Here is a 26259-nt window from a genome sequence, read left to right as displayed (position 1 = left end):
GGGAGGGCACACAGGCAGACAATGCACTGTAGGGGGTCCATAGGCATGGGTAAGAGTGGAGCGGAGTTGGGTAGAAGAGAAGGTAAAATATGCAGTACAGTAATTGATTAACTAAGCTAATTTAAAACCAAGGGAAAGGTGAATGAGAATTGTGGGATGGGAATGAGGAAGTGGGAAGGGGTCTTCCAGGAAGCGAAAGGGGCTAGCTCAGGCTTTTGGGAAGTAGAGTGCTGTGGGTGGTTAAAGGGAAAAGGCAGGACCGTAGCAGCTGTTGGGAGGCACCATTGGGAACAGCCAGAATTGAGCCTGGGCTTAGGGGTGGGTGGCAGAGGGGGACCCTGAGATCAGAGACACATTTTATCTCTTTGGTAGTAGGGTCTAGAGTTGGGTCAGAACCCAATGAGTCAAGGCAAAGAGACACAAAAGGCAGGAAGAAGATGGGCCTAAGTCACTGACAGAGGGGAGTGGGGCACATGGGGGTGGGGTTGCAAGAGCAGCAGCAGGGCCTAGTAGGAGGAAGAGATCAAGAGACTAAGTAGGTGGCCAGGCCACTTCTTCCTGCCACTGCCACTGCCCCCACCCCAGGCCAAACTAGCTCAGTCTAGGAGGGGACACAGCCTTCTGTCTCTCCACTAACCAGGCCTAGATAAGAGAGAATCGTATGCTCTACTGGTACAGGCTTTTGAGGAGCTCCCTATACATTTAGTCCAAGATATCCTCTCTCTCTTTCTCTCTCTCTCTCTCTCTCTCTCTCTCTCTCTCTCTCTCTCACACACACACACACACACACCTTTGACATTTATAGCATGTGCCTAGTGAACACCTACTTGGCCAGCGTCCACACCCTGATCCTTCCATAGGTGCAAGGAAGATTTCAGGAGCCACCATGGCATCCCCTCCTTACCACCTATTTTGCTTTATACCCTCCCCTCCTCATTTCCCAAGGTTTACCGAGAATACATCCAGTTCCCAGGCCTAGAGAGGCAGGGCTCTACTGAGGGTATCTGGTCTGATCCTACACACAAAAGTGCAGGGTAAGGAAGAGAAGGCAAGATACTTCCATCTGCTGAAGGGCCACAGTGAGTGGGGAGAGCATCTGCCTGATCCTGGGGCCCTCAGTGCCCTGTGACTTAGGTCTCATGGCAGAAGCTCTTAGGACAGTGAAAGCCCAGAACAGGTAAGTGACTTGCTCAAGACTGCAGAGCCCAGACACCTGCAACTGTGGAACTCCCTAGTTGCTGGCTAGGGGTAAAGGCATGGCCTTTAACTCCTGGGAGGCAGGGTGATCTTAACTTTTTTTTTCCTTAGCACTCCATTAGAATTTGGGTCTCCCAAGAGATATGTATGATTTGTCCTATCCAGGAAGTGGAGAAACTGAAACCAGCTGGTCACACCAATGTCGTGTGGATGCTCAGTGGGACAGAACCAGTGCAGAACTCAGTCTCTGGACTCTGCCAACGAACCATAAGGTTCCCAGGACTGTGTTAGGTTCAGAACTCTCAAAATATCATCCTCACTCTATCACCTAGAGTGGGCTTGGCCCCCAAGACCACAGGCCTATGAAACTGTAGGAAATGGAGGAGGGGAAGCCCAGTCTGTCTGTCTGTTTGGGGCAGTGGAGCCCCTGAAAGTGAGATTAGATAGCTAGGCATAGCAGTGCAGTATCCAGGATGCTAACCCAAGAGGATTAAAACTTCTAGGTGAGGACCAGTGAGATGGCTAAGCGAGGAAAAGGGCTTGCTGTATAAGCTTGGGGGCTTCATTTTGATCCCTGAAACCCACATAAAAAGTAGTAGGAGAGTACCACCTGCGCAAAGTTGTCCTCTGACTTCAACATGTGTGTGGTGCACATGTGCTCTCTCCCCTCAACTTACACACACACACACACACACACACACACACCACACTAATAAAAAATTCTTTAAAAAGAATTCCAGGTCAGCCTAATCTATATGGTAAGAACCTGTGTCCAAAATAAAGCAAACCAAAATGAGACTAAGGTTGGATACACAGCCCAGCTGCCCGAGTCCTTGTGCAGAGCACAAAGCTCTAGATTCCATTCTCAGCACTCCTAAGCCAGGCATTGTGGCACATGCCTGTCGTGCCAGTACTTGGGAAATGGAGAGAGGGACTCATCCTTGGCTAAATGGGGAGTTTGAGGCCAACCTAGGCTACATGAGACCCTGTACCCACTTCCCCTACTCCAAAAATCAGATTCGTGTTGCCATTTACTTCAGAGTTCAAGGTTTATCCTCAGAAGGATCTCTACTCCTGGCTCCTACAGGGTCCAGTCACTTCTGCTTATCTCCATCTAGGACTCTGCTGTAAACAAAACACCATAGCTCAGTTCAATATACAGCAGGAAGCCAACCTCCAAAAACCCTGGAATGGCCGTGCCCCAAGCTTTCCTGCTAGGATACATACCTCCTAGGATATACCTCTTAGAGCTGACATGACCCAGAGCATGGTCCCTCTCACCTTCTGCAGGGAGTGGAGTGCTCCAAGGCCCCTAAGTCCCCAGGACATTCTAGACACTCAGACTCGGATCCCTATGTCCAAGGGCTGGGAAGACGGCTCAGTGGGTCAGAGGGCTTTCTGTGTAAGCTTGAGGACCTGAGCTCAGATCCCAGTGTGGTCATCATATGCACCAGCAAGCTCAGCACTGCGAGGGAACACAGCACCGTGAGAATCACTGGCATATACACGCCACCAGCGTGGCTAAACAAGTTCCAGGTTCAATGAGAGACCTGGGAATACAGTGGAGAGAGACAGGACACCTGACATCTCCTCTGACCCTCCTCCTCCCCCAAAGTGCTCAAGCTGGCTCCAACCCAGAGAAGGGGGTGTTGTTACCCTAAGGGTCATACAGCAATTGTCTCGGTCCACCCAGCAGAAAGGCTCACAGCTTCCTTCAGACCAGGCTGCTCCTCAAACACACAGCCCCAGGCACATGCATTCTTCCAAGCACAATTGCCTCTACCAGAGGCAGGCACCAGGAACCCACCCAAAACACTTCCCAAGCCTAGCTAGCCTCTTTCCCTGGAGCAAATCTCCAAGAAACGCAGGCTGACTTCTGCTCCCTCTAAAAGATCAAGCCAGTCCACACCCCACAGGAGCTCAGTTCTAGTGCCCTGGCTGGGGTTGAAGCTGCATAGTTCCCCTAGCCTTTCGACTTCAATCAGCTGGGGGTCCGTGAGAGTAAACAGATCTCACCTGTTCCCCTCCCCAGGGCTTTCCTCCTTCCGCCTATCCTCTGCCTATCCTGAAACAGTCCTTAGCAGGAACAATCGCAAGACCTAGTCTTTGCAGTCCTGGAAGGAGAAGGCGTTTGTCTAAATTCAAGAAAGAACATCAACCGATGTGAACAGGGACCAGGGTCTCCTCTTATTAGGCTGGCCAAGAACAGGAGTCAGCTTCAAGAACCGATGGCCCTAACAGATGGGAGTGAGGATGAGGGGTGGGAAAAGGGTTCACCCAGGACTCAGGGTCTGTGCCTATCTCCCTCCAGACTGTGGGAAGGTACCACCCACCTCACATCTTGAATCAGAAGGTTCTAGTCAACTAGCTAGGGATGGACCTTGGAGAGACACAGCTAGCTTTCTCAACTGCACTGCTTCTCTAGAGTTCATGGGTGTGCCCTCCTTTAAATGCGTGCCCCAGATTTACTTTTGAGGTATGCATATTACTATGCACCTCCCCCACCCCCACTTCTCTCATGCACTCCACTGGAGCTAGGAGTTGGAGGGGTCACCCTTCTCACCCTGGGGCAACTCAGATCGGTCCTGCCAAGGTCCTTTCAGCTCTCGGGCTGCAGTGTGTCCTCATGCTACAATGCACCTCGCTGCTGCAGGCAGGGATGAGAGTACAGATTATCTCCCAAGTGGGGTGCAAACAACAGCAGTGAGCCCCTGTTCTCCCATCCCAGGAGGCCAGCGCGGCCCAGACGGAGCGCAGAGCCACCGGCGTGCAGGGACCTACCCGCTCCACATCCCGGCGTCTCCGCCGCAGCCGCGTCCTCGCGCGCCGCCAACTCTGCCGGGGCCCCAGAGCTGTCCGGCCGCCTGTCAATCGCTCCACCGCCAGTCTGTCCGGCTGGCCGCCGTGGGTTTGCGGCTCCGCCCCAGCGGAGCCCTTCCCCTGCCCTGGGCGGGTCACGTGTCTGAGAGGCGGGCCCCAGGCCACGTGCCCGGTCCCGCCCCTTTGCCGGCCCAGCCCTGTCCCTCTTGCTGCCTGGGGACAATGACCCGCCAGAGCGAACGGGACTGGTTCCATCATCTCGCATCCAGAGCTGGCCTCCGCCTTTCCCTATCACTTTCTGCCTTGCACTTTTGGTCTACCCTTGTTTGAGAACCTACAATGGCTCTCGGGGGTGGTCTCAGCTCTTTCTCGCTCAGATTGTCACTCAAAGTAGACAAACAGCTCCTGTACCCTCATTCAGACTTCTAGCCCTGTTACTGGTCTGGAGCTCTTAGATGGCATCAATCCCTGATTGACACTGGGCTTCTGGGAAGGGGGCGGGGCAGACCCTGAACAAGTTATCATTCGTTGAGCCGTTTAAGCTAAGAGAGTGCTACTTTGGCCCAATCTTACCAGCTCGGCTTCCAGGTCCCTCCTCTTACATCTCTGAATACTCTGTTCATCCCTGCCTTTCGAGCCATCCTAAGCACTGGAGACATCTCTGCCAACTTCGCTAGCACCTGTCTGTCCCAGGTACTTAAAAAAAGAATTGTAAAAAGCTTTCATCCCTGGCCACTAGTCACCTGTCCCTCAGTTCCTATGCCCTCCTTTTATCCTGGCTCTAACCACTGACCTGAATGAAGTTCAGCCTCAGATCAGGATCCAATAAGTAGAGCCCATAGTCAACCTCTCCTTGAGTACTGCTAGATCAGCTCCCACGGGCAGCGTCTACAATGCTCCCTGGGCTTCTAAGAACACATTTCACTCATCCATCCACACAACAGCCGCCCCTTCTGAACTAAGGGCCACGTGAAACGAAGAAATTCTCCAGGCTGGAACCCCATTCTCCCTCTCTCCTTTCCCTTAGCCCCCCTCTTCTCTGTGGGTGTTGGTCATATACCACCTAGATTGGTCTCCAGAGTCTGGGCTGAACTGATACTTTCCCCTCAGCTCCCTCAGTGACTGTGACCACACGCTTGGCTTATGGAATTCCAGTATGGTAAATAGAATGGGAGACCTGCTTTAAAGGACCTCTACTGCCAGAACCTTGACTTGCCTAGGACCCATCTTCACCAACTAATAGTGGCTCTTTTCAAAACAGAAGAGAGCCAGGGTGTGGTGGCACACACCTTTAATCCCAGCATTCAGGAGGCAAAGATAGGCAAGATCTCTGAGTTCAAGGCCAGCCTGCTCTACAATGTGAGTTCCAGAACAGCTAGGACTGTTACACAGGAAAACTCTGTCTCAAAAAGCCAAAAAAAAAAAAAAAAACCAAAATAAAACCCTGCAACACAAAAGAACCCCCCCCCCAAACAAAACAAAACAACACAACACAGGAAAAGAGTTAGGCTGGAGATGGCTCAGCCAGAAAGGGCATGCATTGCGCTTACAGACGACCCACTTGTGGTTCCCAGCACCCATATCAGACAATTCAAAACTCTGACTCCAGCTACAGGGGAATCCTATGCCCTCTTCTTCCCTCCTTTGGCCTCTGTGGGCATCTGCATGAGTGTGTAGAAATCCACAAATGAACATACACACGTAATAAAGTATTCTAAAGAAAGACAAGATGCTCCTATCTCAGCTTATAGGAACAAAGACTTGGTGAGTGGAATCCACGTCTTCTCCATGGAGAACCTAGACAGCTCTCCATAGCATCCTTTTCATCTGACAGAATCTCTCAGCCCAGGTCTTCTATGTCCTTCCCTCACTATAGGGTGATTATTTCCAGGCTTCTCCTGAGCAAGGACCAACCCTTGGGCTATATTCCTCCACCCAACCTAGCCCAGCTTAGGGTCTGGCCAAAGCAGATATCAATATATTTGTGTTGACTTGAGCCCTTCACCTAAGCCCCGAGCAAATGCTCTTTTCCTGTTCCTTGCTCTGGTCACCATCTAGGGGAAGGAGGAAAAGACGACACAAAGAGAGTCCAGGACAGGGCCTTTGCCTTCCGAGTGTTTAAAAGCCAGGGCAAAGATAAATTCTGTCAATGGAATTAGTGAGAGACAAAGAGGATGTGTCAGCAAAGGGGAAGGTTCCCGGGGAAGAGGCCTCATCCTAGGAGCCCTTGAGGCCTCCAAGGACAAGTGTGTGGTCGCCACCCTAAGAGCATTGACCATTGACGTGCAATTACTAACCAAAAATATCTTGTCATTTGGGCATCTAGACTCTGTGAACTTCCAAGCTCTGGGCTTCCTCTCAGCAGCACAGGGAGCCTTGCTGTGCCACTGGAAGGGGGTGGCCTCAGAGAAGTTAAAGAACCTGCCTTATGTCACAGGAGCCAGGGGAGGGGAGGTGGAATCTCTTTACAGAAGCTTTTCCTAGGGACAACCCAGAGCCACTGGTGCTGGTGGAAGCTATGTCTGGGTACAGCCAGCCCTCAGAAGGTTACTAAATATCTACTAAGTGCCAGGCCCAACCAGTAGGGAGGAAAAAACTTAAAGATATGTTTATAGTTACAGATCACCAAAAGCCTCATCGTCCCTCCTTCCACACCACCACCTCCTGTCAACTCTCCCCTCCCCCAGCTCGCTACCGTTAGTCACAGACACTAGGATGAGCCTGAAGGCATATGGGACTTGAATCTGAATCAGTCTCAGATTCTCAAGTTACATCTGTTTCTAGCTGTGATCTAGGATGAGTGGCTTGGTGTCTCTGACCTTCAGTTTCTACCTTAGTCTAGACCTCAAGTTGGACCAGACAACCAGGGCTCCTTTCCGAGTGCCCACCCTGTAAGAAGCTTCCTGAATTTCTTCCCCATTCAAAACCACCCATCGTTCCAAGCCGGCTTCTGACCCCCACATCCCTGCAGAGTGTCAGGACTCATCCCCCACCTCCCCTCAGTGTCCCCAGACCTCAGCTCACCTGTTTGCATCCCAGGTCTCCTCTCTAAAGTTCCTCTCAGGTACAGGACCCACACCTGATGGAGTATAGCGGACAGTGCCTGAGCTCATGGCCAAGAACACTGGGCATGACCCTCGGGCAGGGCACTTCCTGGGCTCCTCAGAGGCGTCCATGCCTGGGGCCAGGCTGAGGTCCCTTTGGAGACCACCAGGAGGTCGAGCGGCAGAGCCTGCCTCCACACCAGGCAGAGCCTCGCACACTAACCTTTGCTATCTCTCAGGAGCAGGAGCACAGCGGCCGGGCGGGGCCTCCCAGACAGGCTTCTATCTTCTTAAACCCTTAATTATTAACTCCTGAGGCTCAGCGGGCAGCGGAAGACATGGGCCTCCTTCCTGGGCTGTGGGCTATGAGCTGGACAAGATATACCTGAGAACAGGAGAGAAGCTACCCCACATGCCGATGCCCTGAGCTTCAACAAGATCCCTGGAGAGACTGCCTATCTCTGGTAGTCTTAGGATGAAACACTAGGCCTGTCCAGCCTGGTTCTACTGTGAGCTGGTTATTTGCTTCTGCCCAGATACTCAGTAGCTTAAGCCCATCAACTACTATCACCAAAGGACAATTCAACAACATCACTTCAGCCATTCTGTGCCTCAGTTTCCCCAACCCTAAAATGGATTCTTAGCCTTTGAAGCACATCTAACTAACTGTCATCACCCAGGTACACCTCAAATTGCCCTTTCTTTCCAAACATTGTTCCCCACATTTTCTTTTTTCCTGAGCTGGGTAGTTGTGGTGGTGAGGGGGATTGAAGCCAGAGCCGTGTGTATGCAAGATAAATAACTACTGAGTCACCACACACCCAATCCTCACACTAACTTCAACTTCCATCCCATTTTGTGCCTTCAAAAAGGAAAAGATTTCCTCCTTGGCTGTGTGACCTTGGACAAGTCACTTAACCTCTCTGGGGCCCTCATCTATAAAATAGGAACTATTCTCCCTTATGGAAGACAGCAACCTGCATGGAAGGTCTGTCTGCCCTGGTGTCACCTCCTAACCTCCTTCTCTACTTTCACTATTGTTTCTGGTCAGCCTTTGGGTCCTTCTGAGCCCCTCCCCACCAGCACCACACCCATCCCAGCCCGCTGGCCAGGCCAGCGGATAACAGTATCTCTGCAGAGCTCCAGGCTGTGAAGCCTGCTTAGCCTAATGCAAGCCAGATGCTGTCGGAGGGTTTCCTGGCTGTGAATTTTCCATGGCCTGCTCCCACCCCCTTCCTGTTTTTGCTCCTCGATCATCCCCTACTAAATTCTCTAGTGCCCCCACCTTCCTCTGCAGGGCAACCAAGGGCTCACCTGGAAACCATTAGCAGAAAACAGGATGTGCAGAAAGGGAGTGTATCTCCTACCACCCTGACGCAACCAGACCTGGAGGGTAGTAAAAGGCATTGGGGGTGCTCAGTGGGGAAACTGAGTCACAAGTGCTGAGACACACACACACACACACACACAAAATGAGCTACTTTCTGGGCATTTGCTTAGAAGGGAAGATCCGTGAAGACCTTTGCTAGGCAATAAGGGGTCAACCCTGTTCTCTTGCAAATCAGGAAACTGAGGCTTGAAGAGTCATTCAGGGTCACTGATGAGGGCACTGGAAGACAGTTGGGAGTGAGCCAGCTGGCAACAGAGCTGTTGTCTAGTGTCTTTCTTGGGGCTTGCTATTCATACTTATCCCTGCCTGCCCTCCCCCTATTGCTTGAGGTTGAGCCTGGAGTCTGGTCACGAGGAGGAGACTCCCAAGGCGAGAGGTAGCTGCCCAGACCTGGCTGGGCAGGCTCTGAGGTAGATGAATCTACTTTTGCAGGCACTCCACAGGATGACCTTGAGCAAGCAGGCCCCAGACAATGTGAGCAAAGGGGACTACTTTGTCCTCCTTGTCCTATGATCCTTTCCAGGCAGCCAGGGTTTAAAAGCCCACCTACTCCCCCAGCAAGGTCTCCCTCATTTCCAAGAAAACAACACAACCTCTGGGCTCCTGACCCGATCCTCTGGCTGCCCCTCCCTTCGCCAGCTGTGCAGTGTTTGGACAACTGGATGGAATGTTCTGCTGCCAGAATTCTCCCTGGATCCCTGAGCTCAGATTTCACCAGGGAGGGAGGAAAGGATGCTGACTCCAGGGAGGGAAAGGGAAGAGACTGGGACGTTCAAACATGGGCCTGGACACCCCACTCCCTGTGTCCCCCAGGCCCGACAGAGAAGATTGCCTGCAGCCCCTGTTCCATGGGGCTCTGAAGTCTGGCCAGGATTCTACAGAAAGGCTGGATGGCTGGTGGGGGCAGCTGTATGGTGTCAAAGACTTGGTCAGGCCAATGATGAAGTCAGACCCTAGGGACAGTCTGGGCTCAGGCAGGGCTGGGTGAGGAACAGCTCTTGGAGAATTCTAAGAATGTGAAGATCATGCTAGCATAGATCTTTCCATCCCACAGACTCCATTTTATTGCTAGGACAGTTGGGGTGCTAGGGGCAGGTGTGTTTGTCTAAATGGACACAGCATGCTGACTTAAACTAAAAAAAAAAACAGATCTCCGGCTGCTAAACTCACACTTCTTGTGCTCCAGGGATGCTAAACTCACACTTCTTGTGCTCCTTACCCTCAGCCTTGGAGTCACATATCATCTTTGCTCTTCCTCAAAAGACTCAGTCGAGATGGCCTTTGGTATATGGTGAGCTGTATATGGTCACAAAACAATAGAGTGCCAGAGTGGCCTCTGAGAGTGTGCCACCAGCTGCTTTATAGACTCAGAGAGAGGCTTGGAGAGTCAGGACACCCCCTCCTATCTACTACTCTGTGGTTCAAACTGTGTCCCCTCCCTAGTACTCCCCACCCTCAGGACCTCATGAGAAAATTCTTTTCTCTGGCTTTGAAAGCACATAAGCTCCAGACCCAACTGTAGCAATGGTTTTTTGAGACTCAGTTTACCTATGTTAAAATGGAGTAGGGTTACCTTTCATATAAGTCAGTGGTTCTCCAAGTTCCTAACACTGTGACACTTTAATACAGTTCCTCATGGTGGGGTGACCCCCAACCATAAAATTATTTCATTGCTACTTTATAACTATAATTTTGCTACTATAATGACTCATAATGTAAATATCTGATATACAGGATATCTGATAGTCTATCTTTGTGGGGTCTCAACCCACAGATTGAGAATTGCTTATCTAATTCCTCATTGTATTGGGGTTGCTGATGTCTGGGGGCATTGGTGTTGGTGAACTTCTTTGGAAATTAAATTTAGAGACTGAAGAAGCCACTGTAGGAGAGAGAGAGAGAGAGAGAGAGAGAGAGAGAGAGAGAGAGAGAGAGAGAGAGAGAGAGAGAGAGAGAGAGAGAGGAATTATTTTAGGCCAAATAGGTGTGTGAAAATGTATCCAGGTGCCCCTGGGGTCTGGGCTGGTTTGGAGAGAGGAAACCTGTTTGGTCACTCAAATCTGCCCAGCGGGAAAGCTCAGCCACCTGATGAGTTTGAGAGCCATTCAGACCTTCAGGGACCAACACAAGTATGAGAAAATATGACTGGAGTGGAAGAGTCCATATGAAGGAATGTGGGGCTCAGCTCTGACCTGCTAACATAGGCTGTCACACCCATTTAATATGGTCCTTGTTACCTTCTGTTCCTGTTTTTATTTTATTTTTGTTTTTCTTTTCTTTTTTGTTTTTGTTTGTTTGTTTGTTTGTTTGTTTGTTTGTTTGTTTGAGACAGGGTTTCTCTGTGTAGTCTTGACTGTCCTGGAACTTACTCTGTAGACTAGGCTGGCCTCGAACTCAGAAATCCACCTGTCTCTGCCTCCCAAGTGCTGGGATTAAAGGTGTGAGCCACCACCTCCCGGCTTAATTTTGTTTTTCAAGACAAGGTTTCTCTATGTAGCCCTAGCTATCCTAGAACTCACTCTATGGACTAAACTGGCCTCAAACTCACAAATATCCACATGCCTCTGCCTCCTTAATGCTGGGATTAAAGGTGTGTACTATCACACCTGACTAAGGTCTTAAAGAGGGGAACTAGTGTCTAGGGGCATAGGTCTGTGGCATAGCACCTGCCTAGCAAGCATAAGACCCAGGTTTCATCTTTTAAAGGAGAAGGAGGTTGGGATGAAGATACCGGGGAGCCTAAAGGATATGGCCAATAACAAATGAGTGGAGACACTTGGGTCTGACTTCCAATATCACTTTCTCATCTTTCCCCTGCTCACCTTTCCAAAAAGAGGGATCGGTGAGGTTTGTGTGCTTTTTAGAGAAGTCTTACGTAGCCTAGGCTAGCCTCCAACTAGCTAGGTAGTTGAGGATGACCTTGAATTCCTGCAGTGCTTGGGTCGCAGCAGGCCCGTGCCACCAAATCCAGTTTGTGCGTGCTGAGAATTTAATTTAGGGATTCATGGATATTGGGTGAGCCCTGTCTGGTTTTGCTTTGTTCTCACATTTAGTTTGGAAGGGACATGCATAAGCCACATGTCAGAACTACTTGCAAAAGTCAGCTCTCCCCTTCCACCTGAGGGTCCCAGGGATTGAACTCAGGTTGTCAGGCTTATCAGCAAGCACCCTTAACCCACCAAGCCATCTCATCCACCCAAATTTCTTGTTTTTCTGGAACAGGGTCTCACTATGAAACCTGGCTGACCTGGACCTCAGGGCAACACTCCTGTCTTTGGCTCCTGAGCACTGAAAACGAGGGCTTTTGGAATCAGTAGAGCTTGAGAAATTTGCAATAGTTAAAGTAGAAGTGGGGCATTTTAGGGAGCGGGGGGAGCAGCAGGCTTGGGAGTAGCCAAAGCAGACACGTCCAGAGAGAAGCAGAGCCTTCAACCTACTGGGAGCTTGGGGATGAATAGGGCATCATCCAGAAAAGGCAGAAAAGGCTGGGAAGAGCGCGCAAGGCTTGGAGTCTCAGAGACCAAGCTAAAGAATGTGGAGTTCATTCTAAATGCTCTAGGAGCACTGTTAACATTTGTTTCATTCATTCATGCATCCATTTATCCACTCATTCATTCATTCTATTAGCAAGGTGAGTGGAGTGGGGCTGGCAGCAGAAAATACTTATCAAATCTCAGGGAGGGTGACTTGGCCAGTCTTGAAGCACTGGCCAGGATAGAAACAGAAGATAATCAACCAATCTGTTTATGTTAACACTGAAAACTTTTCCAAGCCCTCTCCCTTACCCTCATCACCCATGGCAAAAATTATAAGGCAAACAATCTAGAAGAGCATGTTCAGCCAATGGCAAAGGGGCCACATCTTTAACATATCAAGAATTCACAAGAATTAACAAGAGAACACTGGGAGCCCAGCAGATACTCATTTGGTCATTTAATTCCACTTGATATGGGGGGATGGAATGTCAGTGATCAAGGCATTATCTCTCCATTCATGAAGTTCAGCTTGGGAGGTGGTGGTGAGTAGGGGATGAGATTCAGACAGCTGAATCTGACACTGAGTGGAAGGCACCCAAATAAGGGAAGTATAGGATACTCTGGAAACTCACCCAGCAATTCCTAGCCTGAACCTATGATCCTAGGCGAGGGGGTGGGAGAGGGAAGGGAATCATTGAAAGATGTGGGCTGAAGTGAGAATTAGGGACCAGATCATGGGGGTGGCAGGAAGCTTTGAATCCTGAGTCTAGACTTTGCACATAAGGACAAGGAGGTCCTCAGCAGATGGCTAATGTGACTGGAATTCCATGTCAAAGGGGCAGTTCTAAGGGCCAAGCGCTGCGAAGTAGTCCTGTAACCCCAGCACTTGGGAGGTAGCGGCATGAAGATCAGGAATTCTTCAAGATCAGCGTTGGCTTATAGTGAGCCTAAGGTCATCCCAAGCTTCATGAAATAGTCTCAAAACCCAGGAAGACTCCTAGGTGCATTTAGACACGGGGTCATTTCTGCTCCTCACGATGTGCTGGACTTGAAGCAATGAGGAACCCTTCTGTTACTGAAAATGAATACCCTAAGCCAGGCATGGGAGGGCTCCTCTGTGATTCAAACTACTTGAGACAGGAGGATGACTTAAGTCCAGTATTGAAGAGCAGCTTGGGCAACATAATGTGACTCTGTACAAACAAATCCTAGGGAGACGCCATGATTCTTTGAGGCCTTGTTGGCTGCCAAGATCTCTTTCCTTACAAAGGAGATTAAGGACCAAGCAGGAGGACAACCAGCAGAGAGGGTGGGGGCTGACTGTGGAGCAACTACATGAACCTCGGAGAGCCAAAATATTTCATGTTGGTGACATCCTATGACAGAACTGTGTGAGTCTATGGAAGAAAGTATCTGACTCTATTCCTGCAGGACTCCCATGAGTCAACATTGACCAAGGGGCTGTCAATCAGAGATCACCAGCACACACACACACACAAAGATGCTGGTTACAATGAGTGAGATTCTGCAGAAATAACCTAAGGCTCCAGATAGCAGACTCCTTTATGCAAAGCAGGAAGTTTAAGGTTAATAAGCAGCATGAGATCGATCATTAAGGAGCACAGAAAAAAATTTCAATGGCCAAATGAATATGTTTTCAAAATAAGGGGTTACATAACAAATTAGACCCAGCAAGAGAGAGAACTGAATCTCTGGAGGATACATACAAATGTAAGGGCCAGGGGGAGCGAGGGAGGAGTGCTGTGAACCTCTGTCTTCTGGACATGACACGGTTGTTGTACCCATCAACTACCCAGGAGCAGGCCCTTCAACACTTCATCTTGGATGGTGGAAGTACTTATAAGGTCCCACCTGGCCCTGCTGGGCTACTAGTAGGCAGCTGAGACTTGCTGGGGGAGAAGGGAATGATTTTTTTTCAGTAGTGTAGGCACTGATAAGTAGCTTTTACTCCAGTAAATAACCTCCCACCAGTGCTCATGCAAGCAACCCGAACATACACAGTGGGTCACACATAAAAAAGAAGACATGGAAGTTGCATAGCAACTTGCGGAGAAGAAGAAAGGAGAGGCATGAAAGAGGCGAATGAGGTGAAACTGAGTGAAATTCGTTATGTACATGATATATATTATATATCATATACATGTAAAAATTTAAAAAATAAAAATAGAAGTTAAATTCATTGGATAAATAATATAGTTCTAAATTAATAGATACCTGATAAAATATTTAAAGCAAGAACTGTAAGAGCTGCAAGGAGCAGCTAGATAAAATCTGCCATCAGGGGATGAGACTAATAGATAGAACCGGGAAGCAGAACATTGGATTTGGCAGCAGCAGACCTCTGCATTGGCAGTAAAGCGTAGAGCACTGGTTCCAAACAAGCTGGGAAGCAATTGCATCCCTGGGTTTGTTCCCATCATACCACCAGGCAGTTCACCTTTCTGAATCCTACCTAAAACTCTCTGGAGATGGTAAATTGAAGGTTCTTTGGATCAGTATCAGCTGCCTGAGAGAGTTTAGAAATTGCAAATGCTGAACACTGAGATCCAACCCCCCAACACACACACATACACGCACACCTCTTGACGGTCAGACCTTTACTCTCCACACATCTGGCTTTGGGATTCTGGCCAGCCTGAGAAATAGGTCTAAGACTTCTGTAACTGTCCAGCATAGGAAAGTGTACGTAAAGGGAACTTGACCGTCACTCTTAGCAGCATCCCATCCATGTCTTCTTTTGTATTGAGGTGAGATCTCATGTAGCCCATGCTGACCTCAAATTCACTATGGAGCCAAAGACGGGTAACCTTGGATTCCTAAACTTCCTGCTTTTACCTCCCAAGTGCATCATCATGCCCAGCTTCCATCTTGTTTTATTTCTGAGACATGAGACAGGGTCTTGGGTTTTGCTAAGTAGACCAAGCCAGACCTAAAGTTTCCACTCTACTCTTTCTGCTCATTAAAAGTCCTTTCTTTTCTTTAACTTTAAACTCATTCTTATACCTGGGAGTGGTGGCGCAGATCTTTTTTCCCAGCACTCTGGAGGCAGAGGCAGGCAGATCTTTAATTTTGAGGCTAGCCTGGTCTACAGAGGGAGTTCCAGGACAGCCAGGGTTACACAGAGAAACTCTGTCTTGAAAACAAAACAAATCAAAACAAAATAAATTCATATTACATTTATTTATTGGGGCGGATTCATGTGTGCCATGGTGCACATGTGTCAGTCAGAGGACGACATATGGGAGTTGGTCCTTTCCTTTCTATGTGGGTCCCAGGAATTTAACTCAGGTCATCAGGCCTGGCAGAAAGTGCCTTTACCCACCGAGCCATCTTGCCAACCCTGCTTCTAGAGTTCTTGGCTATAAACAAGGAAACTGAAGATTATCAACTAACTGAGCAAAGCCTCCTAATATGAAGGAAACTGAATCCAGTAAGTAAAAACAAACCAAGACAAAACAAAAACATGGCAGAAGACCGTGGGCTACATAGGATTGTCTCAAAGCACACAAAAGAGGTGCAGAAGACCTGGTACTGGGAAGATAAGCACTCACCGCTGCTTGCTCCCTAACATGTGTTCTAGGATTGCTTCTGGGGATCCAGCTCAAGTTCTTCCACTTGCAAGGCAAGTGCTTTACTGACTGGGCCATCTTCCCAACCAGTCTCCTGTTTAACCCATAATGCTAATTAGAGGATGAAATCTTTATGTGGTTGTGTGAGGTTTTGAGTTATCTACACATGTGCTGTAGTTTGGATCTGTGTTCAAGGAATGGGCCCTAGCTTAGTGTCAGAAACTTTTTCATATTTTATTTATTCATTTACTTATTTTTTTTTTGAGGCAGGTTCTTATGGAACCCAAAGTAGCTTTGAACTCCAAAGTAGCTAAACATGAACTTAAGCCAGGGGTGGTGATGCATGCCTTTGATCTCAGCACTCAGGAGTCCAAGGCAGGTGGATCTCTGAGCTCCAGGCCAGGTCTACATAGTCAGAAATAAGTAAAGCAAGATAAAGACAGTAAAGGTGATCCCCAGGACAACTATTAAGAGAATTCAGGGATCAAAACGAAAACAAACAAAAACAAGAACAAATATGGTCGACTGGTTACTATCAGAGAGGGGCACAGGCATGGTGTTGCATGCCTAGACTCCTAGCATTTGGAATGCAGGTGAGAGAAGATTGCAATTTCAAGACCTGGGCTATATAGTAAGTTCCAGGCCAACCCATATACATACAGTGGCTCTATTTCAAAATACCAAGTCCCACTCCCAACAAGAGCTGGAGATGCAGCTCAGTGATAGGATCTCTGCTTGGCATTTGGAAGACCTTAGGGAGGCAAGGCATGCTCATGCTCACGTACACAAAATAAAACAGCACCCAAAGCTGGGTGGTAGTGGCACACGCCTTTAATCCCAGCACTTGGGAGGCAGAGGCAGGTGGATTTCTGAGTTTGAGGCCAGCCTGGTCTACAAAATAGTTCCAGGACAGCCAGAGATATACAGAGAAACCCTGTCTTGGGAAAAAAACAAAACCACCCAAAAAACGTTATAGCTAATAGATTCATTCAGTGAAGTGACCAGATATAAAAGCAAGCAAACAAACAAAAATCAGTCTTTGCACACCTTTAATCCCAGCACTTGGGAAGCAGAGGCAGGTGGATCTATGAGTTTAAGGCCAATCTGGTCTACACAAAGAAACCCTGTTTCAATGAGAGGGGAGGGGAAGAGGAAAGCAAAAGAAGAAGAAAAAAAATCAGTTGTTGCTTTGAGTGGTGACACAAGGGAAGAGGATCACAAGTTCAAGGACAGCCTGGCCTACATACCTTGTCTTATGACACCAAGGGTTTGTGATACAGCACAGTGGTACATAGTTTGGCTAGTGTGCACAAGGCCTAGTACACCAAAAACATGACACCAACAGATGATGGCTACACAGCACTTACATTTCTATCTTCTATCAAGACTCCAAAAGTGAAGTCAATGAAAACAGTTCTAGTTGCAGCATGAAAGAGAGAGAGAGAGAGAGAGAGAGAGAGAGAGAGAGAGAGAGAGAGAGAGAATATTTTTACTCAAAGATGGCATATAAGACTTGCACACACTGTATTGGGCATGGAGCTTCAGGCCTTTAATAACCAGCACTTGGGAGGCAAAGGCAAGCAGATCTCTGTGGGTTTGACACCAGCCTGATCTAACTAGTTCAAGGATAGCAGGGCTATGTAGAGAGACTCTGTCTTAAAACAATCAACAAGAGCAAACGAGCAAACAAACAAAAAACCTTGCACAGTGAAAACTACAAATTGTTGCAGAATGAAATTAAAAGAGAGCAAAGGTATTGAACAGATAGTACATGTTCACATCCAGGAAGAATGATGCCATATACACGATAGAGTGTCCTACGGAATCAAAACCAGCCTGTCACAATCGCAACTGGCATTCTTCAGAAATGGCAAGAAGGTCCTAAAATTCATAAGGAATGTCAAGGCACCTTGCAATGGTTTGCTATAATTGCCAACTTGACACAGTCTTGAATCACGTGGAAAGAGAATGTCAGGTTGATCTGTGGCCATGCCTGCGGGGGTCTCTTGGTTATAGTAGTTGATATGGGAAGACCCAGGCTGAAAATGGGAGCTCCCATTTTCTGGGTTTGGAATCTGGACTGCATAAGAGCTGAGAAAGAGCGGAGCAGTTGCCATGGTCATCCGTTTTTGTTTTTTTTGTTTTTTTTCTCTGCTCCTGGCTATAGATATGACTGGCTGCTTCAAGTTCTGACTGCCTTGACTTCCCTGAAATGATGGGTTTCATTCCAGGTCATACTGTGACCTGGAATCATAAGTCAGACAAGGCCTCCTCCCCAGAAGGGCTCTTGTCAGGTGTTTCAGCACAGCATCAGAAATGAACCAAAACCACAGCCTAATAACCTAAGTCCAAAAACACATGCTTCTGTTTTGCCTTTGCTTATTTGCTTGTGTATGTGCTTGTGCATGCAGTGGGGGTGGGGATAGGGGGAGGGAAGGATTGGTGCACATGTACCATGGAGCACGTGTAGAATCAGAGGACAAATTGTGGGAGTAACTTCTCTCTTTCCACTTGTGGATTCTGAGGATTGGATTGAGGTCATCTTACTCACCAAGCCTACCTCCCACTTTCTGATTTCAAAGCAGTATGCCTACCCACTGCCTGCCACTATATAAACCAGGGCCTGCTGGTGCATGCCTGTCATTCTAGCACTTGGGTGGCTGAGACAGAGGATCTATGAGGCAAGCTGGCTAAGCTAGACTAGGACTAGGCAGAATTGGTGAGCTCTGGTTCAGCAAGAGATTTTTTTTTTTTTTTTTTTTTGGTTTTTCGAGACAGGGTTTCTCTGTATGGTCCTGGCTGCCCTGGAACTCACTTTGTAGACCAGGCTGGCCTCGAACTCAGAAATCCGCCTGCCTCTACCTCCCGAGTGCTGGGATTAAAGGCGTGCACCACCACGCCCGGCTCAGCAAGAGATCTTGTCTCAATGAAGTAGAGCCACTGAGGAAGACACTGACATTGACCTAGGGCTTCAATATGCATGCACACATATGTACTCATATACATATTACACATACATGCACACACAAAAGAAAAAGAAAAACCAAACCAAAACAAGTGTAGTATTGGCCTCAGGACAGACACAGAGATCAATGGAATTGAGCAGACTCTCCAGAAATAGATACATCTGTCACAGATTGATCTTTAACGATGGTGCCAAACCCATTCAATGAAGGAAACAAACAGCACATGGGCAGCTGGGTACCCATATGTCGCAGTGGCCTTGGACCTTTACCTCACACACTCCACAAAAAGGAATCCAAAATATATCAGATCTTTATCAGCAAAAATCATAAAATTCTCAGAATAGATTCAGCCAGGTCAAAATTCATGAACATTAAACTTTTATGTGTTCAAGAACATTCTCAACTAAGTATAAAGAGGTCTGGGTGTCGCTCAGTTGGTAGAGTGCTTGCCTAGCATGCAAGAGACCTTGGTTCAATCCCCAGCACTGCATAAGTTGGGCCTGCAATCTTAACATTTAAGAAATGGGCAAAGGATAATTAGGGGTTCAAGGTCATGTTCAGATACACATCAGGTTCAAGGCCTGTGTCAAAAGCAAACAAACAAAAGAACGCAGTGCTTTTGAAATGAAAACAGTAATGAACTTCTCTCTCTCTCTCTATCACCCGAAGCCAACCTCTCAACCCAGGCTGTACACCTGACTCAGATGTAGACAACAGTGCTTGCAGTCAGGCCTAGTTTGATTCGTGAGACCCACAAGCTGGGAGGAGAGAACCAACTCCTGAAAGTTGTCCTCTGACCTCCGCATGTGTACTGTGGTACTCAAGCACACACATGTGCACACACACACACACACACACACACCAATAAATAAACAAAACTTAAAAAAAAATGAAATGCACATTATGACCGAGGAGGTCTGGGGTGGAAGCCTCAGATCCTTGCATCTCTAACAATCTGTTGTATAATGTGTGTGCGTGCTAAGGGACCTCAGTGTAAGCGTCCATGTTCTAAGAGGAAATAGACAGGTGAAGCCATTCACTGAGGCCGAGGAGCCCACAGAGAGAAAGGCTTTTGCTGCTTGATATCCCCCAAGGAACTTGGACTATGTAGAAGGTCTTAGTGTCAAGAATTCAGTCAACTGTGGCTCACCAGTTAAGAGCAATGGCTCTTCTTCCAGAGGACCCGACTTTGATCTCCAGCACCCACATGTTGACTCACAACCATCTGTAACTCAAGTCTCAAGGAATCCTGTGCCCTCTTCTGGCTGCATCAGGTACCAGGCATGCATATGTTATACAGATAAACACCTATACACATAAGACCAAAAACTAAATACATACACACATACATACATACATACATACATACATACATATATACATACATACATACACACATACATATATACATACATACATCATACATACATACATACATACAAATAAATTCACTGTCTGAACAGATGGGATTTGGTGAGAGGTAAGGGTAGGGTCAGGTCCTCACCTGGCTGGTATCGGCAGGGTGGAGTCCATGAAGCACCACACGACTAGAAATCCTAGCTTTCCCCCAGGTTGTGCTGAGTTCTCACCGTGTGTCTCTTTCTGGGTTGGTTCTGGTCTATTCTGTATTATTTCATTGCTATCTGTGGGATATGACTTGGTGGTGCTGGGACTTATCTCCCAGCCTTTCCCTGTCTCACCTTATCCCTGTTGTCCCTCTGAAAGGGTCAGAGGTTATTATGCCAGTCCCCCAGAGCTTTAGCAATGAGAGCTGCCTCGTGTCAGGAAAGAGGTATTGACTGTCTGCCTTCCTGTCCCTGGAGTGGCACTATATGTCCTCTGCCTCCCTGTCCAGCTGTGTTAATCCACCTCTTGGTTTCTTCCCTGTTTATTCTGTGATTGGCCCAGAGGAGGAGAGTGGGCTAGCAGGCACCCTATGCAGAACCTGGAGACAGCAGCCAGGTCTGCCAGGCCCAGCCCAGGGCCTACTGCCTACTGCCCTCTGCCAAGTCTGGTCCTCTTCTACCTGCCTGGCAAAGGTCAGGCCCTCTGTGATGCTCTTGTTGCCATGGTGATCCTAGATGAGAAGGCTGTAATGTTCTGGGTCCAGAACCTTCACCCATCAGCCCTATGTGCTCTGCTTGCTCCCTGACATGACTCTCTACCAGAGGGCTAGAGAGCATGGGCTCTGCTACCATCAAAGTCTTCTCTGCACACCCCTCACTCCTCAGACCTCCCTTCAACCCCTACAGAAACCCTAACAGGTAAGTGTCAGGTCCCAGGTAACCCTCCTCCAGGGCAGAGGTCATGGTTCGGGGTAGAAAGGGCCCAGGACCCAAACTTGGAAGACTTTAGGTCCTGGGTCCTAGTCCTAGTTCATTGGTAGTGATGTGGCCTTGACCAAAAGGTCTGTTTGAGCACCAGTGTCACCTGAGTGTTTTACACTCAACAGTCCCTCGGCAATGCCTCAGTGACTTGCCGTGGGCTGTCCTTATGTGCTTACATCTTCTCGGCTCAGTGAGCTCCCACTCCTGCTTCAAACACCAACTCCAGTGCTCCCTCTCTAAGCTTCCCTGGCCTCTCAGACACTCTCACTCCCATCCTCTGCTGAAGGGTTTAAATATTTTTTTAGAGTCTCTCAACTCTCGTCTTCTTAGAGGCAGGAGTTGGAACAGATTCTACCCTGGTATCAGAGATGTTTTGTTGAATAACTTCTTGTGGGATGGGAAGGGAGAGTGGTCTTGGCTGAGCTGGGTACTCAGCCAAGGAGGTTATTCTGGGGTCCTGTATTCAGGTATGTCTTGGGCTTTACTGTATACCTGAGGCCTGTCTGGTTGACTGGAGACACATTTGTGTTTGAGGCCCGTAGGACACCATGTCTTATATTTGAATGTGCTTAGAGTTGTGTGGGTCTGGGAGCAGATTGTTCACAGTGTCTCTGGAGACATCTTGAGACTGGAAGAAGCAGAGAGCAGCACTAGCAAGTGAGGGGATTGCTAGGTTAACGGTGAAGAACTGGGCTTCACAGAAAATCAAAGAAGTTCTCCAGCACTTCCCAGCTCTTCCAAAATACTATGTAGTTACTGGTAATGGTCAAGGAGATAACAGCGACTTCCAAAGACAACTTTGATTGTCACTGACACCTGAACAACTGGACTCAGCTTCCCTGGCAAGAACTAAGTCAATGGTGACCTCTAGTGACCAACATAAGGGATGCAGGAATCCGTTAAGGCAGTGTTTAAGGCAGTGTTTACAGGTGTTTTGTTTTGAACTACTTTGCTAGAAACATATTCAACTTTAATTAAATATATATTTATTGGACTGGGATTTACCTCAGTGGGAGGAGCTCTTGCCTGGTGTGCATGAAACCCTGCACTGGATGCCCAGCACTTATCTGTTGGATATGGTGGCTCACATCTGTAATCTCAGCTCTCAGGAAGTACAGAGAGAAGTGTTAGAATTTCATGGTCCTGGGCTACATAGAAAGTTCAAAGCTATCCTGAGCTACATGAGAATACACCTCAATGTAGACTCTGTGTGTGTGTGTGTGTGTGTGTGTGTGTGAGAGAGAGAGAGAGTGAGAGAGAGAGAGAGAGAGAGAGAGAGAGAGAGAGAGAGCGCACTTATTAGGTAGCAAGCTCTCTTGTGAAGGTCAGTATGTGTTGGAGAAAAGAGGAGAACGGGTAAGAACCCACAGAGATTCTCAGCCCAGCTGTACATTACAATGGAAAACCGGCACCTGGGCAAGTTGGGTCTGCTCCTGTCCAGTGGGTGCAGGCAGCACTGGGTCTGCCCCTGTCCAGTGGGTGCAGGCAGCACTGGGTCTGCCCCTGTCCAGTGGGGAGCAGGCAGCACTGGATCTGCCCCTGTCCAGTGGGGAGCAGACAGCATTGGGTTTGACTTTGTAGATCCTCCCCAGGCCTGCTGTGTCTATCACTCTCACTCTCATCTTGCAGTAAGTGAGCCAGCACTTATTCTCACCCTCTTTTCAGATGAAAAAACAGATTCACAACTGTCCTGTCCTTTCTCTGTCCAATTAAGGAAAGGGACAGGGTGGCAGGGAGGGGTGGGTACTTTTCCTCCTCCAAGGTTGCCCCCAATCTCAGCAGACTCTAGGGATAACACCAGCTTTATTGTTCACTGTGATTAGAAACGTAGTCAAGGTCATGGTGAAACAATCCCCCCTCCCTTCTGAACAGAGAGTTATACAGGCAAAAATAAAAGCTGTGTGTCCGAATCACCTGCAAGCTCAGTCTCCTTAGGGAGTGTCTGAAGGGGTGTGGGAGCGGGAGAGGAAGTAGAGTAAGAGGGTGGATTCACTTTAAGGCATAATGTAATTGGGACTCCTAGAAGCGTGGTTCCCAAGACCACCCAAACCACAGACGCCTGCAGCATTTGATAAAAACGCAACGTTTCCAAGGACACAGCATCAGGCTCCTAAGATCCGGAGAAGCTGTGTATTTGGTAACCGTCTTGGCAACTGTCTCAGTTAGTGAAGACTTGCTGTCCATGCTCTTCACGGACAGTGGCTTGTTGGCAAACTCTCATCTTAGCCTGGTGCTCAGAAGACCCTACAGAAAGGACTGGCGCACTCAGGTTGCCTGAGTTGCTGAGATGCCACCCAGCTCCCTCTGGATGCTTGGGCATGTGTCTTTGTTTTTCTCAGGCTGTCTGGGATTAGGCCGTTTAAATAGCATCAAGCCCGGTTGCCACACCTGGCCTTCCTGCTCCCCTTTTCTTTTTCTGACTTTGAAGTACCTGCTAGTAGGCCCTGCCAACTAATCAAAGCCACCACAGCCTATGATGTCACCAGTGGCCAATCAGAGCTTCTCACCAATATATGCATTGATGTTACTTTTAACTGTGCTGATATTCCAGAGCAACACGTCCTTTTCAGATGAGGATGCTGTGGCTCAGTCACGGCTAGCACCCAGGTCGCTAGAAGCCAGTGCCATGTGTCAATTGTTCCAGAGGGGTCCCCAGAGACCTGGACAAAGTCTCCTTCTTCCCCTGAGCTCTTGATACCTTAGATGGAGCTCAATCTTGCCCCAAATCTTCTCTGAAAGACTTCAAGGGTCAGGACGCAGTGGTGGTGACACAGATTTATTTATTTATTTATTTATTTATTTATTTATTTATTTATTTTTCAAGATAGGGTTCTCTGTGTAGCCCTGGCTGTCCTGGAACTCACTCTGTAGACCAGGCTGGCCTTGAACTCAGAAATTCACCTGCCTCTGCCTCCCAAGCGCTAGGATTAAGGATGTGCGCCACCACCGCCTGGCACAGATTTCTTAATCTAAACTTAGAGCCATGGAAGAGGGGCTATGGCACCTAATTCCAGCCTAATAAGTCAACACCCCCAGGAAAGAATTAGAGGAACGCTGACCAGGCTATGCTGGCTGCTGATCTTGAACAGATGACAGGAGGGGCTGAGACAAGCGCTTCTTTATAGAACCTTCTGCTTAGAAAGTCAGGTGATAACAGCACTATCTAGGTGGGCAGTGCCAGCCTCCAAGTATGGGCAAGGGTACCTGCCCCAGGGTCTCAGAAAGTCCCATTAACATAGTGGCCAGAGCTTTTATGGGGTTACCTGAACTGCTGGAACCCTGCCTGTGAGCAGGGGCTGCCCCAGGTGGACAGGGCTGGGGCTTTGGGGGTTCTGTGCTTATGTATGCAGGTGTGATGGGCACACATTGGTAGCACATGTGGGAGATGTGGGCTCTGTATGTTTGTGCAAAGACCCCGAGGTAGGAATGAATTTTGTGTGCAGGCACAGAGACAAGAGCTGGTTTGTGGTGGCACTGGAATGGTGGGAATGGGTTAGTTGATCACTGGTTTAATCAGTTTTTATTGAGCATCTATGCTGAGAACACACTAAGAGCTTTTGGGGGGAGAAGAGAACAAAGGGTAAGCAGGAGTGCCCTGTGGCACATGAATACAGTTTGACTAGATCTCGGAGCTACTCACTCCAGTACAATTGAGGAAACCGAGAAAATGGGCTGGGAGCTCATGCTGCCTGGCTCTGAAGCCCTGAGCTCTGTGTGACTGTTAGTACTGCCCTTGCAGCTGCCTTTTTCCATCATACAAAATCAAGAATGTGTGGCAATTCACAGACCTGCCTTCTGTGTCCCAGGCTAGAAAATAGAGGCCCAGGGTAGGGCAGGACTAAACTCATGCAAGTCCAAGATCAGAACCTAGTCTTTGACTCCTATCCATTCCCACATCACATTGCCTGCTCACCAGGATCCAAGCTCACCTACTGCTGCCCAGTGCCAAGCCATGACTATCACCTACACAAACAAAGTAGCCAATGCCCGCCTCGGTTCGTTCTCGTCCCTCCTCCTTTGCTGGCGAGGCAGCATCTACAAGCTGCTGTATGGAGAATTCCTTGTCTTCATATTCCTTTACTATTCCATCCGTGGACTCTACAGGTAAGAGGGTTGGGACGGTGAGGAGCATGGGGAGGGGGGGGGGGTTCGTGAGCTCATGGGGGAGGGGCCTCCAAGCATGCAGGTGGAGTGGAGAAAAGAGTGGGAGAGGAGCACTATGCTGAGGAGGAGAGGGTCTGATGTTCCAGCTTTCTTATAAGACTGAGCTGAACTCCTGGCCAGGCCTGGCCATTGGAGAGAAGGCTAGGGACAAAAACAAAAGACCTGGAGCTTGTCTTGCAGCTCAGAGAAATAGCATTTGCCTGGCATGTGTGTCATCCCCAGGTCAATCCTCAATACACACACACACACACACCATACACACACACACACACACACCATACACAAACACACACCACACACACACACACACACACACACACACACACACACACACACCACCCCTCACAAATCAGACTGGGAAGCTACTTTAATCCAGGCCAGAGGAGACTCAGGAACTCTTTCTCTCTAACCCAGGGAGGGATGTGGACCTCAGGCCTGAGTGAGTCCAGCTGAGCTGATCTTGTTTTATTTAGTCACTCAGGCACCCACAATGCAGTTTAATATGTTTATTTCAGTAAAAATGTATTTATAAAGAATAAAATGTCAGATGGGTATGATCGTGGACTATTCGATAACATTTTAAGTGAAAATCACGGGCTGAAAAAAAAAATCACGGAGCCGGGCGTGGTGGCACATGCCTTTAATCCCAGTACTGGGGAGGCAGAGGCAGGCGTATTTCTGAGTTCGAGGCCAGCCTGGTCTACAGAGTGAGTTCCAGGATAGCCAGGGCTATACAGAGAAACCCTGTCTCAAAAAACCAAAAAAAAAAAAAAAAAAACAAAAACAAAAACAAAAACAAAACAAAAAAAACCACGGGCTTCTGAGATCGTTCAGTTCTGTGGAGGCACCTCCATGTGGGCCAGACGATCTGAGTTTAATCTCCAGGACCTACAAATTACAAGAGAACATCAATTCCCACAAGTTGTCCTCTTATCTCCACACATGTGCCATGTATTTGCACACCCATGTTCTCTCTCTCTCTCTCTCTCTCTTTCTGTCTTTGTCTCTCTCTCACTCACTCACACACACAAGCATACTCAAGAAATAGATACATAAATAAAAGTTTAAAAAACAATCATATCTACTATGCATTAAAAATATTTAATATCTACAATTCTGGAGTTTGTTCTAATAATAGCACACTGGTATCTGGCACTTTAAAAATTAGAATTTATGCTGGGCAGCAGTGGCGCAGGCCTTTAATCCCTGCACTTGGGAGGCAGAGGCAGGTGGATTTCTGAGTTCCAGGACAGCCAGGACTACACAGAGAAACCCTATCTCGAAA

The 26259-nt window shown here is 48.2% G+C and overlaps 2 protein-coding genes across 7 annotated transcripts in view; one reads left to right on the top strand and one right to left on the bottom strand.

Moving 5' to 3' along the window:
• The window catches only part of Rab3il1 (RAB3A interacting protein like 1), a 34955-nt gene extending 14441 nt beyond the window's left edge, over positions 1-20514 (bottom strand). The window contains exons 1-2 of one of the 6 annotated variants that reach the window (XM_021152422.2): positions 7285-7351; positions 7042-7096 (exon numbers count right to left, since the gene is read on the bottom strand). Coding sequence is in view for 4 of the 6 variants with exons in the window: in XM_021152419.2 (XP_021008078.1) it covers positions 7042-7193 (152 nt within the window). In the remaining 2 variants the exon portion in view is untranslated. The other 5 variants (XM_021152417.2, XM_021152419.2, XM_021152421.2 and 2 more) reach the window with 5 other exon arrangements.
• A 57-nt stretch (positions 20515-20571) lies between these two features.
• Positions 20572-26259, top strand: part of Best1 (bestrophin 1) — a 16580-nt gene continuing 10892 nt past the window's right edge. Inside the window, exons 1-2 of the mRNA XM_021151749.1 lie at positions 20572-20747; positions 24727-24914. Coding sequence (XP_021007408.1) covers positions 24763-24914 — 152 coding nt within the window. The 5' untranslated portion in view covers positions 20572-20747; positions 24727-24762. The remainder of the gene's footprint in view (positions 20748-24726; positions 24915-26259) is intronic.

Source organism: Mus caroli, chromosome 19, assembly GCF_900094665.2.
Source record: "Mus caroli chromosome 19, CAROLI_EIJ_v1.1, whole genome shotgun sequence".
Lineage (NCBI taxonomy): Eukaryota > Metazoa > Chordata > Mammalia > Rodentia > Muridae > Mus > Mus caroli.
The sequence above is the reverse complement of the archived record's forward strand: the minus strand, read 5'-3'. Positions and strand labels throughout refer to the sequence as shown.